Genomic DNA, 19,084 nt, shown 5'->3' with positions numbered 1-19,084 from the left:
TGTAGTTCCTCTGTTCCTTTCTTCCCTTGCTCTCTTCTTTTATGCTAAATTGGATTCCTTTTCTCTTTATGTTTGCATATCTATTACTGGATTATGATTTGTAGGTACCATTAGGTTTGTATACAACATCTTGTACATATAGCAGTCTCTATTAAGTTGATGGTCACTTAACTTTGAACTCATTCTTTATTGCTCTCCTCCCCATGTTTCAGGACTGTGATGTCATACCTTATATCCTTTTGAGTCCCTTGATTGATTTTCAGATACGTTTACCATTTTTATGCTTCCTACTTTTCTTACTTGTACTTATGTCCTCTCCTTTCCACTCAATGAGTACCATTTAACATTTCTTGTAGGCGATCCCTGGGTGGCGCAGCGGTTTGGCGCCTGCCTTTGGCCCAGGGCGCGATCCTGGAGACCCGGGATCGAATCCCACATCGGGCTCCCGGTGCATGGAGCCTGCTTCTCCCTCTGCCTATGTCTCTGCCTCTCTCTCTCTCACTGTGTGCTTATCATAAATAAATAAAAATTTAAAAAAAAAAAAAAACATTTCTTGTAGAGTTGGTTCACTGGTCACGAACTCCTTTAACTTGTTTGGGAAACTCTCTGTCTCCTATTCTGAATGATAGCCTGAATGATAGCTAGATAGAGTATTCATGGTTATAGATTTTTCCCATTCAGCACTTTGAATATATCATGCCACAGCCTTCTGGCCTGCAAAGTTTCTACTGAAAAATCTGCTGAGAGCCCATGGGGCTTCCCTTTTATGTAACTGTCTTTTCTCTTGCTGCTTTTAAAATTCTCTCTTTATCACTACTTTTTGCCATTCTTTTTTTAAATTTTTTTAATTTATTTATGATAGTCACACACACAGAGAGAGAGGCAGAAACATAGGCAAAGGGAGAAGAAGCAGGCTCCATGCACCGGGAGCCTGACGTGGGATTCGATCCCGGGTCTCCAGGATCGCGCCCTGGGCCAAAGGCAGGCACCAAACCGCTGCGCCACCCAGGGATCCCCTTTTTGCCATTTTTAATTGTTATGTGTCTTAGTACGGACCTCCATGGAGTGATTGTGTTGGGACTTCTCTGCACTTCCTAGATCTGGATTTCTGTTTCCTCCCCCAGATTTGGGAAGTTTTCAGCTATTATTTCTTCAAATAAATTTTCTGCCCTCTTTTCTCTCTCTTCTTCTGGTATCCCTATAATGAGAATATTATTATGCTTTTGGAGTCACTGAATTCCCCAAGTCTATTCTCATTTTGCATAATTTTTTTCTCTCACTTGCTCAGCTTGATTACTTTTCATTACTCTGTCCTCCGGGTCACTGTTTCACTGTTCCTTCTTCTAATCTGCTATTTATTTTACCTAGTATATTTTAATTTCAATTATTGTGTTCTTTATCTCCGAGGGATTCTTTTTCTTTATAAATAGCCACATTGATGTCCTTCACTCTTTTCTCAAGTCCAATAAGTTTCTTTAGGATCACTATGTCAAATTCTCTATCAGGCATATTACTTATCTGTTTCACCTAGGTCTCTTGCTATAGTTTTGTCCTATTTTTTCATGTGGGCATATTCCTATTCCCTCATTTTGTCTATTTCTATGAGTTAGGAAAGTCACCTAATCTCTCTCTTGAAAGTAGTGGGTGGACCACAACGTTTTAACAAGGTGCATTCTAGTCCTCTCCCACAGGGAACATGCCTCCACTGCCAAGACCAACCATAGTGATGGCAAAGCGCATGTCAGCAGGGGAGGGGTGGTGGTATACACAGTGCCCATTAGTTTTGTGCTGGTCCTCTTCCACAGGGAGTGTGCAGGTGTTGCCAAGACCAAAGACAGCTGGAGCTCACCTGCAAAGTGCATGCCAGGGGGGTGATCAGTTTTAACAAGGTGTATGCATTCTCCTGGTAGCATGACTAGCCACTGCCACCAAGACCAAGGCCCCAGAAAGTACACTTGGTACTGGCAAGGTTTGTGCAGGTCTTCTGGGATAGGGGATTCAGGACCTGGACCCAAGGCAGGCCTGGCCAGAGGGGCAGGATGCAGTGTCATCAACTTAGATAGTGAATAGTTCCCACAGGTGGCCATATCGTTTATGCTGGGAGGTGGGGGAAGGGAAACAGCAGCTTTGCCATTTGTTCTGGAGAAGTCCTTCAGAAAACCCTACCCCTCCAGATACACTCTGATCGGAGTAAATAATTCTCCCTTCTCTATGCCCCAGGGACTTTTTGAACTGCTGCTTCTATGCTGTATATCTGTGGAATGATGGTTGTGCTAGCTCTTTAAGAGTGGAGACTCAGTTTCCTATCACTCACTCTGCTATCCTAGAACCTAGCCCACAGATTTTTAAGTTCCAGGCTTTAAGTCCCACTGGTTCTAAGAACTCATGAAATTCAGCCCCTCTGGTTTTCAAAGCCAGATATTTGGGGATTCACCTTACCCATACAGGGTCTTCAGTGTGAGGGTCTGTTTCTCTCCCCTCTCTGACTTGGTGATGTCCCTCCCTTCTACAGACATTCCAGGCAGGTTCCTTTAGCTCCCAACCACTTCTTCGCCCTTCATATCCTCTTTCATGTGGCTTCTTCTCTACATTTAGTTGTGGAGTTTGTTCTTCCCATCTTCAGGTTGTTTTCTGGGTTTTTTATAGTGATGTGAGTGTTACCTACATGTACCCATGGGACGAGGTAAGTCCTGCATCCTCCTACTCTGCTGTCTTCTGCGAGCAAAGTCTAGCTAGTACTTTCTATACATTGTTAAAATGATCTTTGCTTACTCCCTCCATTTTAGTATACTATTTGTCTTCTGATCCTCACTCTTGTCACTGAAAAATTAGCCAACAACCTAATACTCATCCCTTTAAAAACAAGTATGTCTTTTCCTTCTGGTTGCTTTTTGTCTTTGGAGGTCCATGGTTTCACTATAATATAAACCTTTCTGCTGAAGGTTCAAAGTGTATCTTTAATCTAAAGACTCAATTTTTCATCAACCCTGGAAAAAAACCAACTAATAGCTCTTAAAATGCTGCCACTCCCTTTCTAATCTCTCCTTCTGGAATTCATTAAATATCCACTGGTCCTCCCCTAGGTGGCTCAGTGGTTTGGTGCCTGACTTTAGCCCAGGGCATGGTTCTGGGGTCCCCGGATGGAGTCCCGCATCGGGCTTCCTGCATGGAACCTGCTTCTCCCTCTGCCTGTGTCTCTGCCTCTCTCTGTTTCACATGAATAAATAAACAAAGTCTTAAAAAATATATGTATATATTGATTCTATCCTCTATATTTATAAACTCTTTTTAGATGTTTTTCTGTGCTACATTTGAGGTAACTTATCCCACACTTAATTGATTTTCCTGGCATGTATGTCTTATCTGCTGTTCAAACTATTCAGTGACTCTTTAATTTTGAGGACCATATTTTTCATTTCTAGACGTCTGATTCTCTTCCCATTTGGTCTACTCATTTCATAAAATAAAGTGTTGGGATCCCTGGGTGGCGCAGCGGTTTGGCGCCTGCCTTTGGCCCAGGGCGCGATCCTGGAGACCCGGGATCGAATCCCACATCAGGCTCCCGGTGCATGGAGCCTGCTTCTCCCTCTGCCTGTGTCTCTGCCTCTCTCTCTCTCTCTCTCTGTGACTATCATAAATAAATTAAAAAAAAAAAAATTAAAAAAAATAAAATAAAATAAAAATAAAGTGTTCTTCCCTAATGTTTTGAAGTCTTAAATCATTTCAATTATATATTTAATTTATATCTTTCACATCATCATTGTATCAATTCAGTATGTGCAGGGTCTAATTCAGCTTCGTGTTGTATCTTGTTGATTCTTCCTATGGTATCTATGTCTTCTAACTTCTATTATAATCTCATCTTGAGGCTTGGTTTTTTTTTTTGTTTTGTTTTGGTTTTTTTTTTAGGCTTGGGTTTTGAGGGTATCTTTCTAGAAAGACTTTTTATTTGCTTCTTAGAAGCTCCAGAGGTATCTGCATCCTGATACTAATTTTCATGGCATCTCACCTTGGGCACTATAGTGTAAATTTAACCTAAAATATATTGTGACCAAATAATCCTAACATTCTTTTTTTTTAATCCTAACATTCAAATAAACTTACATCATGTTAATTATTTTATGGGATAAAAATATGGACAATATAGGTTTAATAAAAGAGGAAAAATATACCTTTTCAGCAGAAGAAGCTGTCAGGACAAAAGTTGAAAAAACTGGAAGTGGGTATTTGGTTTGAGGATCCCAACATTCAATAGTAGCTCCCATGGGAAGGCAGAAGAGAGGTACAGATTCTGAGAGTGGAAATGACTCATAATCTTCTTCTGGATATCTAAAAATTAAACCTTTTGGAGAAAGGAGACAATAATAAATTTTTTTGAACAGTTATGTTCCCATAAATTATATGTGATACACATTATCGGGATATTTTAGTAGCAAATTTCATTAAAATATTTATGTGTGAAATTTCAACATAAATTTTTCTCTTGCCATATCAGAAATTTAAATAAAATAACCAGTTTACCCCTTATTTTTTACTTGTGAATTTACAGTTCATTGTAACATTAAAATGTACTAAGTATACAAGTCAAAACTCTATTCAACAGGGTCACCAATCTTAATATATTTTCTTCTACATACCACAACATCTTATAGAAAGTGGTAAGGAACAAACAGGAAAATTTACCAAGTATTTCAGTAAAAAATTCAGGGGAGGGGTGTTATATAATAATGCTAAGGCAACAGAAATGATCAGAGCCCTTAAACTCACTCTTGAGAGACCAGCAGTATAAAAAGCATTCAGCATGAAAAGCAAATGAGACCAAAATCCTCTGACTGAGTACAGAGTATGTGAGACCAATGATGCAAGAGCAGGGGAGCTTCTGGCAAGTATAACAAAGCCCCTTCAGAATAAAGTAGCTACAAAGCATCAGTGCATTAGCCTCTGATGTCTCTAATATGCAGACCACCTCTAAGTTAAACTGTTGAAAGTCAGTAGAATTCTGAGTCAAAATTCAATGTGTAAAACTCTATATTCTAAAACATGTCTTTTCTCAAACACCTGAATACTTTCACAAAGCTTGTTTCTATTAGTGTTTCTTTTTTAAAGTGACACTTTCTCCACACATAGACATACATACAACTTAGGAAATTACAATCGTCACATTATAGCAATATTAACAGTATCACATATTAAAATGATACTGAAATTTGTAATTATTAGTTGCTGCCTTTATTTTTATATTACAAATTAAATGGTCTGATTTATTAGTATGAATGTCTTTAAGAAGATAATAAAGATTTTTCAGATATGGATGTGCCTGACTTCCCTGAAGCAAAACTTTATTCCAAAAATTGTGCATGATCAAAAAGTAACTGACACTGCTTCTTTTCACAAGGAAGTATTCCAGTATCTCTTCTATTTACAACTGGAGCATACCTGTATTTTCAGTTTTTATCCCACCATACCAGTGGGATGAAGAGGTCACACTTAAATCTTTACAGCCCTTGACACTTTACTGTGCAGTAAGAATGTGGCGATAGATTTCTCAAACACTTCATGGCAGAAAAGTTTCTCAGGCCCTCCTCTCCTCCATATAGCTGATTCTTTGCAACAAAGGAGAAAGGAAGCAAGTCCACCTTTCATGGCAAGTAACATGAGGTTTCAAATCAGACACACAGAGATAAGAGAAGGAAATATAAGAAGTAAAGATGCAGTTTGACACCTTTCTGATTGCCAAAATAAAAAGGTCAGAGAGAGTAAGCAGTTTTCCATTGAATAGTTAAATCTATTAGTGTATACTAAAAGCTTGAATGTTCATTTCACATATGCTTACCTGGAATGAAAATTTCTATTTAACAACATGTTTCAGGGAGAGGGTGTAATATTAATATATCTTGCAGTATATAATGTATTTAAGAAAATTTATACCTTTACATGCTAAAATTATATAGATCAACCCCCTAAACTACATAAGAGAGCATATATCGTCTCCTCTATAATGTTAGGTGAACACTATGACCACTACACTATAGAAACTAACCAAATATTAATATACAATGACTACAGTAATAATTTTTTTTAATTTACTCACCAGCTTTATATGCTATTGCATTAGAAGCAGGCACAGACTTCTTATAACACAGAAATACACTGGAACCCCACTGTAAAATATAAATTATGTTTAAAAAAGACCAGAGTGAAAATAAATTGATTTTGTTGAATATCTCCTAAAGATTCTGATTATTCAGTGAAGTCTATTTAAAACATATTTATCAGAGATTACAGGGGCGCCTGGGTGGCTTAGTTGGTTGAGTGCCCAACTCTTGGTTTCAGCTCAGGCATCTCAGGGTCCTGGGATCAAGCCCCATGTTCGGCTGTTAGCTCAGTGGGGAGTCTGCTTGAGATTCTCTTTCCCTCTCCCTCTGCCCTTGCCCCATGTGTGCATATTCTCTCTCTAAAATGAATAAATCTTTTAAAAAAAAAAGACTCTAGACTATAATATAGCAAAACATGAAGTTCAGAACACTAAAAGAGTAAAAACACACTGCCACAAAAATTAAACTGATAGGGATCCCTGGATAGCGCAGTGGTTTAGCGCCTGCCTTTGGCCCAGGGCGTGATCCTGGAGACCCGGGATCGAATCCCACGTCGGGCTCCCGGTGCATGGAGCCTGCTTCTCCCTCTGCCTATGTCTCTGCTTCTCCCTCTCTGTGTGTGACTATCATAAATAAATAAAAAATTAAAAAAAAATTAAACTGATAAAAAACAGTTTCAAAAGTTTAGAATGCTGTAACCAGACACTTTGAAAGAAACAGCACTAACATGAGTGGCCCCTGGGGCCCAAACTAGATACTACGAAGAGAACTAAGGTACCATGAAGTCATTGCCTCCAGAGGCAAGCTGTCTTGACTAATGGCCATGGGCATAGTAATCAGTCATCTTTGCCTATATCTCATTAAAGCTAATAATACTTCTATCTAAAGATATTTTTCAAAATAAATCTGACCCAATAGTAAACCTTAGTCTCATAAAACTATAAATCAAATGTATATGTTCAATGCTCTTGTTCATTAGAGCCCCTTTAAAAATAAGTATGCAAGAGGTGGGGTGCCTGGCATGCTTGGTAGAGCATGTGACTCTTGATCTTGGTGTTCTGAGTTCAAAACCCCATGTTGGGTGTGACAACCACTTAAAAAAAAAAACAAGTATGTAAAACTACAATAATTAAAATAAATAAATAAATATAAAGGGAGTTCCCTATCTAGTCTCCCTACAGTTGTCCATGAAGACACCAGTGAAATACAAAAGCTAATAAAAACCTCTATTTTAGTGTAACACAAGCAGTATTAGCAAATACCAAAAAAAAAATTTTAAATCCCTGACTTTAAGTACTTATTTTCTCAATGAAATTATTCTAAAAATCATATAGCTAAAAATCTTTAAATTTATTACGAATCATAAAAGTTACAGAGGTAAAAATAATATAAACAACCATGAAAATATAAACAGTAAATTATACACCCAATAATAAACAGGAGTCCAAAAATTATACTTTTTTAGGGAGTGGAGGACAGTACATATAAAACTGAAAATGAAACAACTGTATTCTTACCATTCCACAATTTAAATTTTTGTCAACTTTGCAGAAAGTATGAGGAGGGGTTTCTCCTTTACTGGTTACAATAACACAGATATCAGTTACAGCCAAAGAATTCTGGGGTCGAATTAGAGGAGCCCTTCGATAAGTGATAAAGATTCTTTGTGAAGTAGTTGAACTGTTGTTGACATTGGCACAGCGACCATAGGGTGTGGCTTGGATCACTTCACATCCTGGAATAAGCCTTTCTTTCCCTTCATATAAAACTCTGCAAGGCAGGGAGGGGAGAAATAGATAGGCAGATAAGAAATACATTTCAAGTTAATGCTGGTTTTCCTCTTGAAAACAAACAAATGGGGAGAGGATCCTCTACAGTTTCTCAAAATTTAATTGCAAACCAAAAGTAAGATTATTTCTTTCAGAATTATAGATCTCTTAACTACTATTTTTCAACAGCTGGAATGTAAATTTAAGAAGAGTAGTAAATAAGATCAAACAATTTGATTTTTTTATTGTTTATTACAAAAAACACATGAAATAAGAAAGAGGCTACACCATAAACATCCTCAACTTGATTCCTAGATCAAGTATTCAGATGTTTTAACAAAATTTTCCTTCATAATTCCTGTCAAATTTTCACCTTTAAAAATCTTTTGAATCTCTAAAACATAAAGAAACTAGAGATGAGCTAATAAATAAAAAGACATCCCATGGTCATAAATATGAACACTTAATATTTGGTAAGATGTCAATATTTCCCAAAGAAATCTAAAGAGTCAACACAATTCCCATCAAAATCCCTAGGCGCTATTTTTTTGTAGAAATTGGTAAATGAGCCTAATGTTCACATGGAGATCCAAAGAATTCAATAGAGGCAATTTGGAAAAACTAGAACAAAGTTGGAAGACTCACATTTTTCAAAACTTAATATATTTCAAAACTTAATACAAATCTACTCATCAGCACAACGTATTACTACCACCAGGAAAAACATTCAGGTCAATGAAACGGCACAGGCAGTGCAGAATTAAACCCATACATTTATAGTCAATTAATTTTGACAAGAGTGCCAAGATAATAGGAAAAAAAGTGTCTTTTCAACAAATGGTTCTGGGACAATTGGATATCAAATGCAAAAGAAAAAGAAGTTGAAGAAAAAAAAAAAGAAAAAGAAGCTGGATCCCTTCCTTACACTGAACACCAGAAATGATATCAAACACTTAAATGTATGAGATGAAACTATAAAACTCTTAGAAAAAAACAGGAATAAAAACTTGTGACCTTGGGTTTGACAAACCCTTCTTATATATGACACCAAAGCACAAGTGACAAAAGAAAATATTTTAAATTGGATTTCATTAAAATAAAAAACTTATATGCTACAGGTGATACCATCAACGAAGTGAAAAGACAACCCCATGGAATGTGAGAAAATATTTGCAATCATTTATCTAATTAGATAAATATAGTATCCTTTCCAGAATACGTAAAGAACTCTTACAAATCAATATAAAAAGATAAACAACTTAAAAATGGACACAGGGCTGGCAAAGAACATATGGGAATTGTCTATATTATCCTTAAAAACTCTTCAGTAAAACTAAAATTATCTTGGGATGCCTGGATGGCTCAGTGGTTGATGTCTGCCTTTGGCTCAGGATGTGATCCCCGGGTCTGGGAATCAAGTCCCATATCGGCTGCCTGCGAGGAGCCTGCTTCTCCCTCTGCCTAATGTCTCTGCCTCCAATCTGTGTGTGTGTCTCTCATGAATAAAAAAAAAAATTTTTTTAAACCCAAACTAAAATTATCTTAAAATAAGACATCTTCTTTCATCGTTTTTTAAGTGGGCAAAGAGTATAACTAGGCATTTGTCCAAAGAAGATAATGGCCAAAAGCACATGAGAAGAAGCTCAACATACTATCCATTAGGGAACTGCAAATCAAAACTACAATAAGATAGCAATTCACATACAATTGGAGGGCTATAATCAAAAAGACAGATAATCACAAGTGCTAGTAAGGTAAGAGCACAGATAAATTAGAATCTTTATACAAAGCCAGTGAAAATCAACTGCTTTGGGAAACAGTCCAATGGTTCCTCAAAGGGTTAAAGAGAGTTTCTATATAATTCAGCAATTCTATTCCTAGGTAAACAAGAGAAATGAAAACATACATCTGCACAAATAGTGGTATGCAAATACACATATAACAGCATTGTTCACAACAGCCAAAAAGTAGAAACGATCAAATGTCTATCAACTAATGAACAGATACATAAAATGTGCCATACCCATATACAGAATACTGTTCAGCAATAAAAAGCAATGAAGTACTAGGTAAGCCTGGCTGGCTCCATCAGAAGAGCATGCAACTCTTGATCTTGGGTTCATGAGTTTGTGTGTAGAGAGTACTTAAATAAATAAATAAACAAACAAAGGCAATGAAGTACTAAAACGTGGTACAACATTGATGAGCATTTTAATCATGTTAAGTGAAAGAAGTGTGACAAAAAAGACCACACATGATCCATTTACATAAAATGCCCAGAACAGGCATATCTATAGAGATAAAAAGTAGATTAGTAGTTGCCTAGGGCTAGACAGTGGAAAGGGACATGAGAGAGTGACTGCTGATGAATACAGGGTTTCTTTTTTAGGGGGATGAAAATATTCTAAAATTAGCTGTGGTCACAGCTGCACAAATCTGTGAATCTACTAAAGACAAATGGATGAAATGGATGAATTCTGTGATATCTGAATTATATCTCAATGGAGGGGCACCTGCATGGCTCAGTGGTTGAGCATCTGCCTTCAGCTCAGGTTGTGATCCAGGGTCTAATATCCAGCATTGGGCTCCCAAGGAGCCTGTTCTCCTTCTGCCTGTGTCTCTGCCTCTCTCTCTCCCCCCCCCCCCCCACCATGCATGTGAACACACTCTCTCACTCTATCAAATAAATAAAAATTTTAAAAAAAGAAAATCAATGAATCTGATAAATGGAGGAAGAAGTAATGAATTTGTGATTTTTTATCTTAATAAGCACATCTGACACATAAGATAATATACTGTACATTTATTTGTTTTTAAAGATTTTTATTTATTTATTTGACAGAGAGAGAATGTGTAAGCAGGGGGAGAGGCAAGAGGGAGAAGCAGAAGCAGGCTCCCCACTGAGCAAGAAAAGATTCACATCCTTTCGATTATGAATATATATTGGGGTTTGGGGAGGAGGATATGAAAAAATGGCCTTTAGAGACTAGCTGACTGTGAACATTGAAGCCTGAAACAGAAGTTAAGTCCCTGGCTTGATGCCTGTCAACTGACATGGATATTACCAAAATTTTACCCTATACCCATCCTTCTATGGATATTATTTATCTTCTTAAGAAACTCATAGAGAGAGGGATGCCTCGGTGGCTCAGTGGTTGAGGGTCTGCCTTTGGCTCAGGGCATGATCCTGGAGTTCCGGGATTCAGTCCTACATCGGGCTCCCTGTATGGAGCCTGCTTCTCCCTCTGCTTGTGTCTCTGCCTCTCTGTCTCTGTGTCTCTCATGAATAAGTAAATAAAATCTTAAAAAAAAAAAAAAAAAAAAACCTCATAGAGAAAATGAAAAGAAGTAACATAAAATCACTGCATGTCCTGAATTACTCCTCTGCAACCAATAGTCTGTGTTTATCCCCTTTTTAACCTCCACACCCCTTTTCAAAGGAAAAGCCCCTTCCAATAAGGCTAATCCAGTCACCTGTGCTATTGACATTATCCCTTCAATCTATTTTATAATTTTATTCTATCAGATATCTCCTTACTCCTATATTTTCACCCTACATTTCCATTGCTTTCTCTCCTTCAAATAAAGATGTTCAAGGTCATCCTCTAGAAGAAAGTTAAAAAACAGCCTGTGACTCTGTATTGCCTTACTTCCCAATTTTTCTTAACCATTGCTTCTGGGGATTTTATTAAAACACGATTCTGATTCAGGAAATTTGGGGCAGTGCCTAAGATTCTGAATTTCTAAACTGTTCCCAGGCTCTACAGACGATACTGGTTCAAAGACCACATCTTGAATAGCAAGTTCCATAATTATCTTCTCTTTCTCTTAAAGTCAAGCTTTCGAAAAAAAGCCTCTATTAATCCAATTCCAATCATTTCTCAACCCTTTCTAGCCTGGCTCCTGTCCCTAATGATCCTATAAAGCTGTATGGCCACCATCCTAACTGTATTGACTTGAAGGAAAATCAGAGAGCTAAACAGGGTGGCCAATATTAAAGAAGTTAAACGCATGCTGCATACAGGTTAGTAAGATAAGGATAAATCATCCTCTGACTTTGGAAATTTGAACATAATGAGGACCTTAGGACCATTTCACCAGAGCTCTACTGTAAAAGTAGAGGAGGTGATAAGCAAAACAGGTGGTGGTCAAAGGAAGCAGCACACTCCCTGCCTTAATAGCTGAACAACTATTATCAGAAAAACCAGCAACCATAAAAACAACAAAACTTCATGGAACAATCAGGGAAATTTGGATAGATGATGCTATTAAGTAATTGATCATTTCTACAGTGTGGTATTCTCATTACATTAAGAGATTCAACATAGGGCAGCCCGCTCAGCAGTTTAGTGCTGCCGTCAGCTCAGGGCGTGATCCTGGAGACCCAGGATCGAGTCCCACGTCAGGCTCCCTGCATGGAGCCTGCTTCTCCCTCTGCCTCTGTCTCTGCCTGTCTCTCTCTGTGTCTCTCATGAATGAATAAATAAATAAATAAAATCTTTAAAAAAAGAGATTCAACATAAGAAAATCAATGTAATATGCCATATTAATAGAAAGAAAGAAATACCTGTGTGATCTCAATTCACAAAGAAAAGGCACTCAAAAAAAAAAAAATCCAACACACTTTCAGGATAAAATCTCTCATAAAATCAAAAATAGAAGGGATCTTTCTTAATATGATAAATGACATTTATGAAAAACCCACAGCTAACATCATATTCAATAGTGAAAGCCTGAAAGCTTTGCACCTAAGACCAGGAATGAGCCAAGGATGTCTGTTTTCACTACCGCTATTCAACACGGTACATTAAGTTCTAGACTGAGCAAGGAACCAATACAACAAACTGCAAAGGAAGGAGTAAAACTAACTCTATTTGCAAATGACATGATCCTATATATTTAAGAAACTGCCAAATGGCTGAAAGAAATCTAGTAGAGTTAACAAATGCAGCAAAGTTAAAGGGTATAAGACTAACACATGAAATTAAAATTCAGCTGTGTTTGTATAAAACAGCAATGAACAATCCATAAAGGAAATTAAGAAAACAATCCCATTTCTAATGGAATCCAAAATAATAAAATATGGAGGAATAAAATTAATCAAGGAGGTGAAAGACTTGTACACTAAAAACTACAAAGCATTGATTAAAAAAAATTAAAGACCTAAATAAAGGGAAAAATATCTCATATTCATAAGTTAGAAGACTTAATTGGTATAAAGTCGGTAGTACTCCCTAATTTGACCTATAGATTAAATGCAATCCCCACCAAAATTCCAACTCCATATTTTACGTAAATGGACAAGCTGATCCCAAATACTTCCTAAGATGCTTTCAAATACCTATATGTTTTTACTAACTGATGGTAATTATAATACATGACACATATACTTATTGACGTAATAATTATAGGTATTCTAAAAACACATTTCATTTACAAAAGAGGATCAATGTAGACATTTTTGGAAAAAAGGCTTACAAAGAATGTGCTTCACTGGCTATGGACTAGATACTAAATGCCTCATAAGAACTACATTCATTCTAAACTGTAAATACCTCCTCCTTCCTAGGACTAAAAACCACACAGTACAATTTAAAAAAAAAAAAAAAAAACAGGAACGTTCCTTTTTTTAATGAGTTCAAGGCTTCACAAAACCTCATCACATAGCCTACTTATAAGTAGCTCCTTAAAAATATAGTCTTTTATTATAGCTTCTTGTTCTTTTATTTTAATTAATAAGCTTATCTGATAAGTACAAGAGAAATGGAATCACATTTCAGGCTTTAATGCCTTCATTTCAATATTCTTTTGAAAGGAAATGATCTAATGATTCAAGTACAATGCAAAGAAATCCAGTAAGGGTAGATAGAGATATGCAATATCTTACTACACTTCATCCTAAAGTAACAAAGAGTAATAGAACTATAAAGGATTTCAGATTTCTATTCCCATGCACTTTAAATAAATGTTATTTCCTGCACTTCAGCAAAAGAAAGTAAGTCGCCATACCCAATGTCAGTAAGGGGTGGTTTATCTCTTGCTCTCTTATAACAGAGGAAAAGTTCTGGGCTTTTCAGACTTCCATAGTTCAAATTTGCTTGGAGAGCTGATGGAGTGGCTTCAACACAAGTGTAACCTTCAGGTACTGTTTCCCCAGCAGATTTGTTAATAACTGCAATGTCTGTAATTGGAGCTTTAGGCCCAGTTGACTTAGTATCTAAACGATTTATTTCTTGATCCAAAAGAGTAGATGTGTCAGTGAGACCTGCCACAACAAAGTAGTCAGTCACTCTTGGCCCTTTGTCTTCTATCATGGCTGCTATTATATTTCCTAGAAGAAGAAGAAAAAAAGACATCAATTAAATAAAACATTTTATCTTGACTAACTAAAATTGAAATACTCCTGAGTTAACAGTGATCAACTAGCACACTTCCCAGCTAGATTTAAAATCATTGTTGTCCTTCTGGAGAATCAACCTATTTTGGTATCATCTTGTCAGCTTTTACCTGCTACAAAGTACAAGTTTACAGCATCAATTCATTTGTAAAGTAAGAATAATCAAACTGTCAGAGGTGGGCTATGGTGCTTTCCTTTCAGCAAAATGCACTTAAATGAACAATATTCAGATGACTTAAAAAATCATTCTCGTTTAGGTTACAAAATTCCTAGAGCTAAGCTTCATATTTAAACAAATGAATTGAGTTCATCATGATTAAGTCAAGGTCTAAGACAAAAATAATAAATAAATGAATGAATGAATGAATGAAATAAACAAATCAAACTAGTCTCTCAATCCAGTTAGGGGTCTGTCCATTCTGGTTAAAAAATTTTATGGGAACACCATGGAAACTAAGTATGTTTAGGAGTATTTATGTATTTCCTATATAAATACCAAATAAAGCATAAAATACTATAACTAAAGACGACAAAATTATATAAAATACATATTAAGAGACTTAGGGGGATCCCTGGGTGGCGCAGCGGTTTGGCGCCTGCCTTTGGCCCAGGGCACGATCCTGGAGACCCGGGATCGAATCCCACATCGGGCTCCCAGTGCATGGAGCCTGCTTCTCCCTCGGCCTATGTCTCTGCCTCTCTCTCTCTGTGACTATCATAAATAAATAAAAATTGAAAAAAAAAAAAAAAGAGACTTAGGTACTACATGGTAGAAACCCAGTGATTATGAACATTGAGACAGATTTTTATCATCTCTAAACTCAGCACCTCTAAAAATTAAATGAAGCTTCTGAAGTTTTAAATATTTCCATGGATTTTCTATACTTTTTAAAAACAACCTTATTTAAGTATAATTTACATACAATAAAATGTATAGATATAAAGTATAGATTTTCATAAATACATATACATCTGGGAAATCATTACCACAATCAAGATAGTAAACATATCCACTGAAACCCCAATCTGCTTTCTATCATAGTTTTTAGAAATGATATACATGGAATCGTATGTATTTTTTTTGTCTATTTTTTTCGTAATAATTTAAATTACGAAATTTTATGTATATATAATTATTAGAGATTCATTCATGCTGCTGTTTATAGCAGTAGTTCATTCCTTTTTATATTTTTAAAAAAAATTTTAAGTAATCTCTATACCCAACATGGGGCTCAAGCTCACAACCCTGAGATGAAGAGTCTCATGCTCTACCGACTGAGCCAGCCAGGTGCCCCTCATTCCTTCCTATTGCTAAGTAGTATTCCATTATTGAGTATACCACAATATGCTTACCTATTCACTTTATTAATAGACATATGGGCTATTTTCAGTTAGGAGTTATACAAATAAAGCTCTCATAAACACCCATGTATAAGCCTTATAGACATAAGCTTTCATTTACCTTAGGTCAATTCTTAGGATGAAAGGACTAGATCACCTGCTAGATATATTTAGTTCTAAAAAACTGCCAAATAGTTTCCTAGAATATACCATTTTATATTCTTACCATCAGATTAGGGCTCCAGTTGTTTCACATACTCTCTAAAGCTCTATACTGTCAATCTTTTAAATGTAGATACTCTAATATGCTCATAGTGATACTTAATTATCATTTTCATTTGCATCTTTTTTTTTTTTTTAAGTAGGCTCCACAACTAGCATGGAGCCCAACTCGAGGCCTGAACTCACAACCCTGAGATCAAGAGTTAGATGCTTAACTGACTCAGCCATCCAGGCACCCCTTAATTTGCATCTTTCTAATGACTAGAGAAGTTAACCATCTTTTCATGTGCTTATTTGATCCATATTTTTTTTTCAGTTAAATTTGTGTTCAAATCTTTGCCCATTTTCTACTTGGGCTGTTTGTTTACTCATTCTTCAGTTGTTTTATAGGTTTTTTAAGGTTTTATTTATTAGAAGACCTACACATGGTCAACAAGCACATGAAAAAATGCTCCATATCACTTGTTCCGAGCAGTACAAACCAAAACCACAAAGGGATACCACTTTACACCAGTGAGAATGGCTAAAATTAACAAGACAAGAAACAACAAATGTTGGCAAGGATGTGGAGAAAGGGGAACCCTTGTGCACTGTTGGTGGGAATGCAAACTGGTGCAGCTACTTTGAAAAACAGTGTGGAGGTTCCTCAGGAAGATAAAAATAGAGCTACCGTACAATTCAGCAATTGCACTACTGGGTAAAGACACTGATGTAGTGAAACAATGGGACACCTGCACCCCAATGTTCATGGCAGCATGTCCACAATTGCCAAACTGTGGAAGGAGCCAAGATCTCCTTCAACAGATGACTGGATAAAGAAGATGTGGTGTGCGTGCATGTGTGTGTGTGTGTGTGTGTGTGTATACATATACATACATATATATGTATATGTATATACACACATTCCATATATAAGTGTATAAATATATATATAAATATTCCATATAAAATAGAATATTACTGGGGATCCCTGGGTGGCTTAGCGATTTAGCGCCTGCCTTCAGCCCAGGGCATGATCCAAGAGTCCCGGGATCAAGTCGTATGTCGGGCTCCCTGCATGAAGCCTGCTTCTCCTTCTGCCTGTGTCTCTGCCTCTCAATGTGTGTCTCTAATGAATAAATAAATAAAATATTTTTTTTAAAAAGTAATATTAGGCATCAGAAAGGATGAATACCTGCCATTTACATCAACATAGATGGAACTGGAGGGTATTATGCTAAGTGAAATAAGTCAATCAGAGAAAGGTAATTGTCATATGGTTTCACTCATATGTGGAATATAAGAAAGACTTGAAAGGGACTATAAGGGAAGGGGGAAAACTGAGTGGGAAAAATTAGAGAGGAAGACAAACCATGAGTGACTCCTAACTCTAGAAAACAAACAAAAAGTTGCAGAAGGGGAGGTGGGCGGGGGATAGGCATTTATGAGGGCATGTGATGAGATTAGCACTGGATGTCATACTATACGTTGGCAAATTGAATAAAAATTTTAAAAATATAAATTTTTTTAAAGATTTTTTTTTATTTTTTATTTTAGAGAGAAAAGGAGAGAGCTTGCATGCTAGCAGAAGAGGGGCAGAGAGGGGGAGGAAAAGGAACAAGCAGACTCTCTGCTAAGCATGGAGCCCCATATGGGGCTCAATCTCACAACCCTGACATGACCTGAGCCAAAACCAAGAATTGAACGTTCAATAGACTGGGTCACCCAGGCGTCTCACTCTGGAGTTTTGAAAGTTCTTTATATATTCTACAGAAAAATCATCTATCAGATATATGCTTTACAAATATTTTCTCCCAATTTATGACTGTTTTTTTTTTAACTCTAATAGTACCTTTTGAAAAGCAGAAGTTTTTCTTTTTGATGAAGTCCAATTTACCAATCTGTTCTTTTATGGGTCATGCTTATGATGTATTTAAGAAATGACTGCCTAATCTAAGGTCACTAAGGTTTTCTCCCATATTTTCCTCTAAAAGTTTTATAATTTCAAATTCTACATTTTGGTCTATGATCAATTCGGAGTTAGTGTTTGTATCTAGTGTGAGGTATGAGTAAAGAACCAGTTTTTACATATAGATATCCAATTTTTCCAGCACCACTGATTGAAAAACCTTACTTTTCTCCACTGTTAGGCCTTTGTACCTTTATTCAAAACCAACTACTCAACGTGTTTTATATTCACCTCTGGATTCTTTATTCCACTGATCTATCAGTACTAAATAATTTTGATTACTGTAGCTTTATAATAAATCTTAAAATCAGGAAGTATTAGTCTTCAATCTGTTCTTTTACAAAATTGTTTTGATTATTCTATTCTAGGTCCTTTGCGTTTCAATAAGCATTTTAGAATCAGCTTATCCATTTCTACCCCCCCCCCAAAAAAAAGCCTACTAATATTTTAATCAGAATTGTGTTGAAACTGTAGGTCAGGGGCACCTGAGTGGATCAGTCAGTTAAGCATCTGCCTTCGGCTCAGGTCATAAATCTGGAGTTCCAGGATCCAGCCCCACATCAGGCTCCCTACTCAGCAGGGAGTCTGCTTCTCCCTCTGACCCTCCCCCATCTCATACTCTCTCCCTCTCAAAAAAATAAATAAATAAAGTCTTAAAAAAAATCTAGGTCAATATTGAATCTTCAAAACCACAAACAAGGTTTATCTCTGCATTTATTTAGATTTGTAAAAATTCCTCTCATCAATGTTTTATGGTTTACCAGCATCTTTCATATCTTATCAGATTTTGCTTAAGTACATAATAATGCTATTGTAAAATAACACCATTTCCTTTTTAGCTCAATTTCTAATTATTCTTTGCTACTACACAGAAATATAATTGATTTTATATCTTGATCTTATACAATTTTCATACAGTTGCCTAAAGGTTGTAGATCTGGTTTTGTAGTACCACCAATTTTCTACATTGATAGTAATGTGTCTACAAATAAAGACAATTTTATTTCTTTCCAATATAGATCCTTTTCATATCTTTTTCTTGTCTTACTGTACTGGCTAGAACATCCAATAGAGTGTTCAAAAGAAATGCTGACCAAAGAGGATATACAAATGATCAATAAGCACATGAAAAGCTGCTTAGCATCATTAGAGCAGCATTATTCACAATAACCAAATGATAAAAACAACCCAATATCCATCCAAAAGATGAATGGATAAATAGAATATATCTATACAATAGAATATTATTCAGTCATAAAAAGGAATTGAATTTTGATAAAAGCTGCAACATGGTTGAACTCTGAAAACCTTA

The 19,084-nt window shown here is 36.3% G+C and overlaps 1 protein-coding gene across 3 annotated transcripts in view; it reads right to left on the bottom strand.

Moving 5' to 3' along the window:
* The window catches only part of DENND4C (DENN domain containing 4C), a 124,627-nt gene that overhangs the window by 77,201 nt on the left and 28,342 nt on the right, over positions 1-19,084 (bottom strand). For 2 of the 3 annotated variants that reach the window (XM_077912107.1, XM_077912108.1), the window contains exons 2-5: positions 13,874-14,195; positions 7,613-7,865; positions 6,092-6,161; positions 4,173-4,342 (exon numbers count right to left, since the gene is read on the bottom strand). In XM_077912107.1, the coding sequence (XP_077768233.1) occupies positions 4,173-4,342; positions 6,092-6,161; positions 7,613-7,865; positions 13,874-14,178 (798 nt within the window). In that variant the 5' untranslated portion in view covers positions 14,179-14,195. Of the gene's footprint in view, positions 1-4,172; positions 4,343-5,436; positions 5,584-6,091; positions 6,162-7,612; positions 7,866-13,873; positions 14,196-19,084 lie in introns of those variants that run through there. The other variant, XM_077912110.1, reaches the window with a different exon arrangement.

Source organism: Canis aureus, chromosome 10, assembly GCF_053574225.1.
Source record: "Canis aureus isolate CA01 chromosome 10, VMU_Caureus_v.1.0, whole genome shotgun sequence".
Classification (NCBI taxonomy): domain Eukaryota; kingdom Metazoa; phylum Chordata; class Mammalia; order Carnivora; family Canidae; genus Canis; species Canis aureus.
The sequence above is the reverse complement of the archived record's forward strand: the minus strand, read 5'-3'. Positions and strand labels throughout refer to the sequence as shown.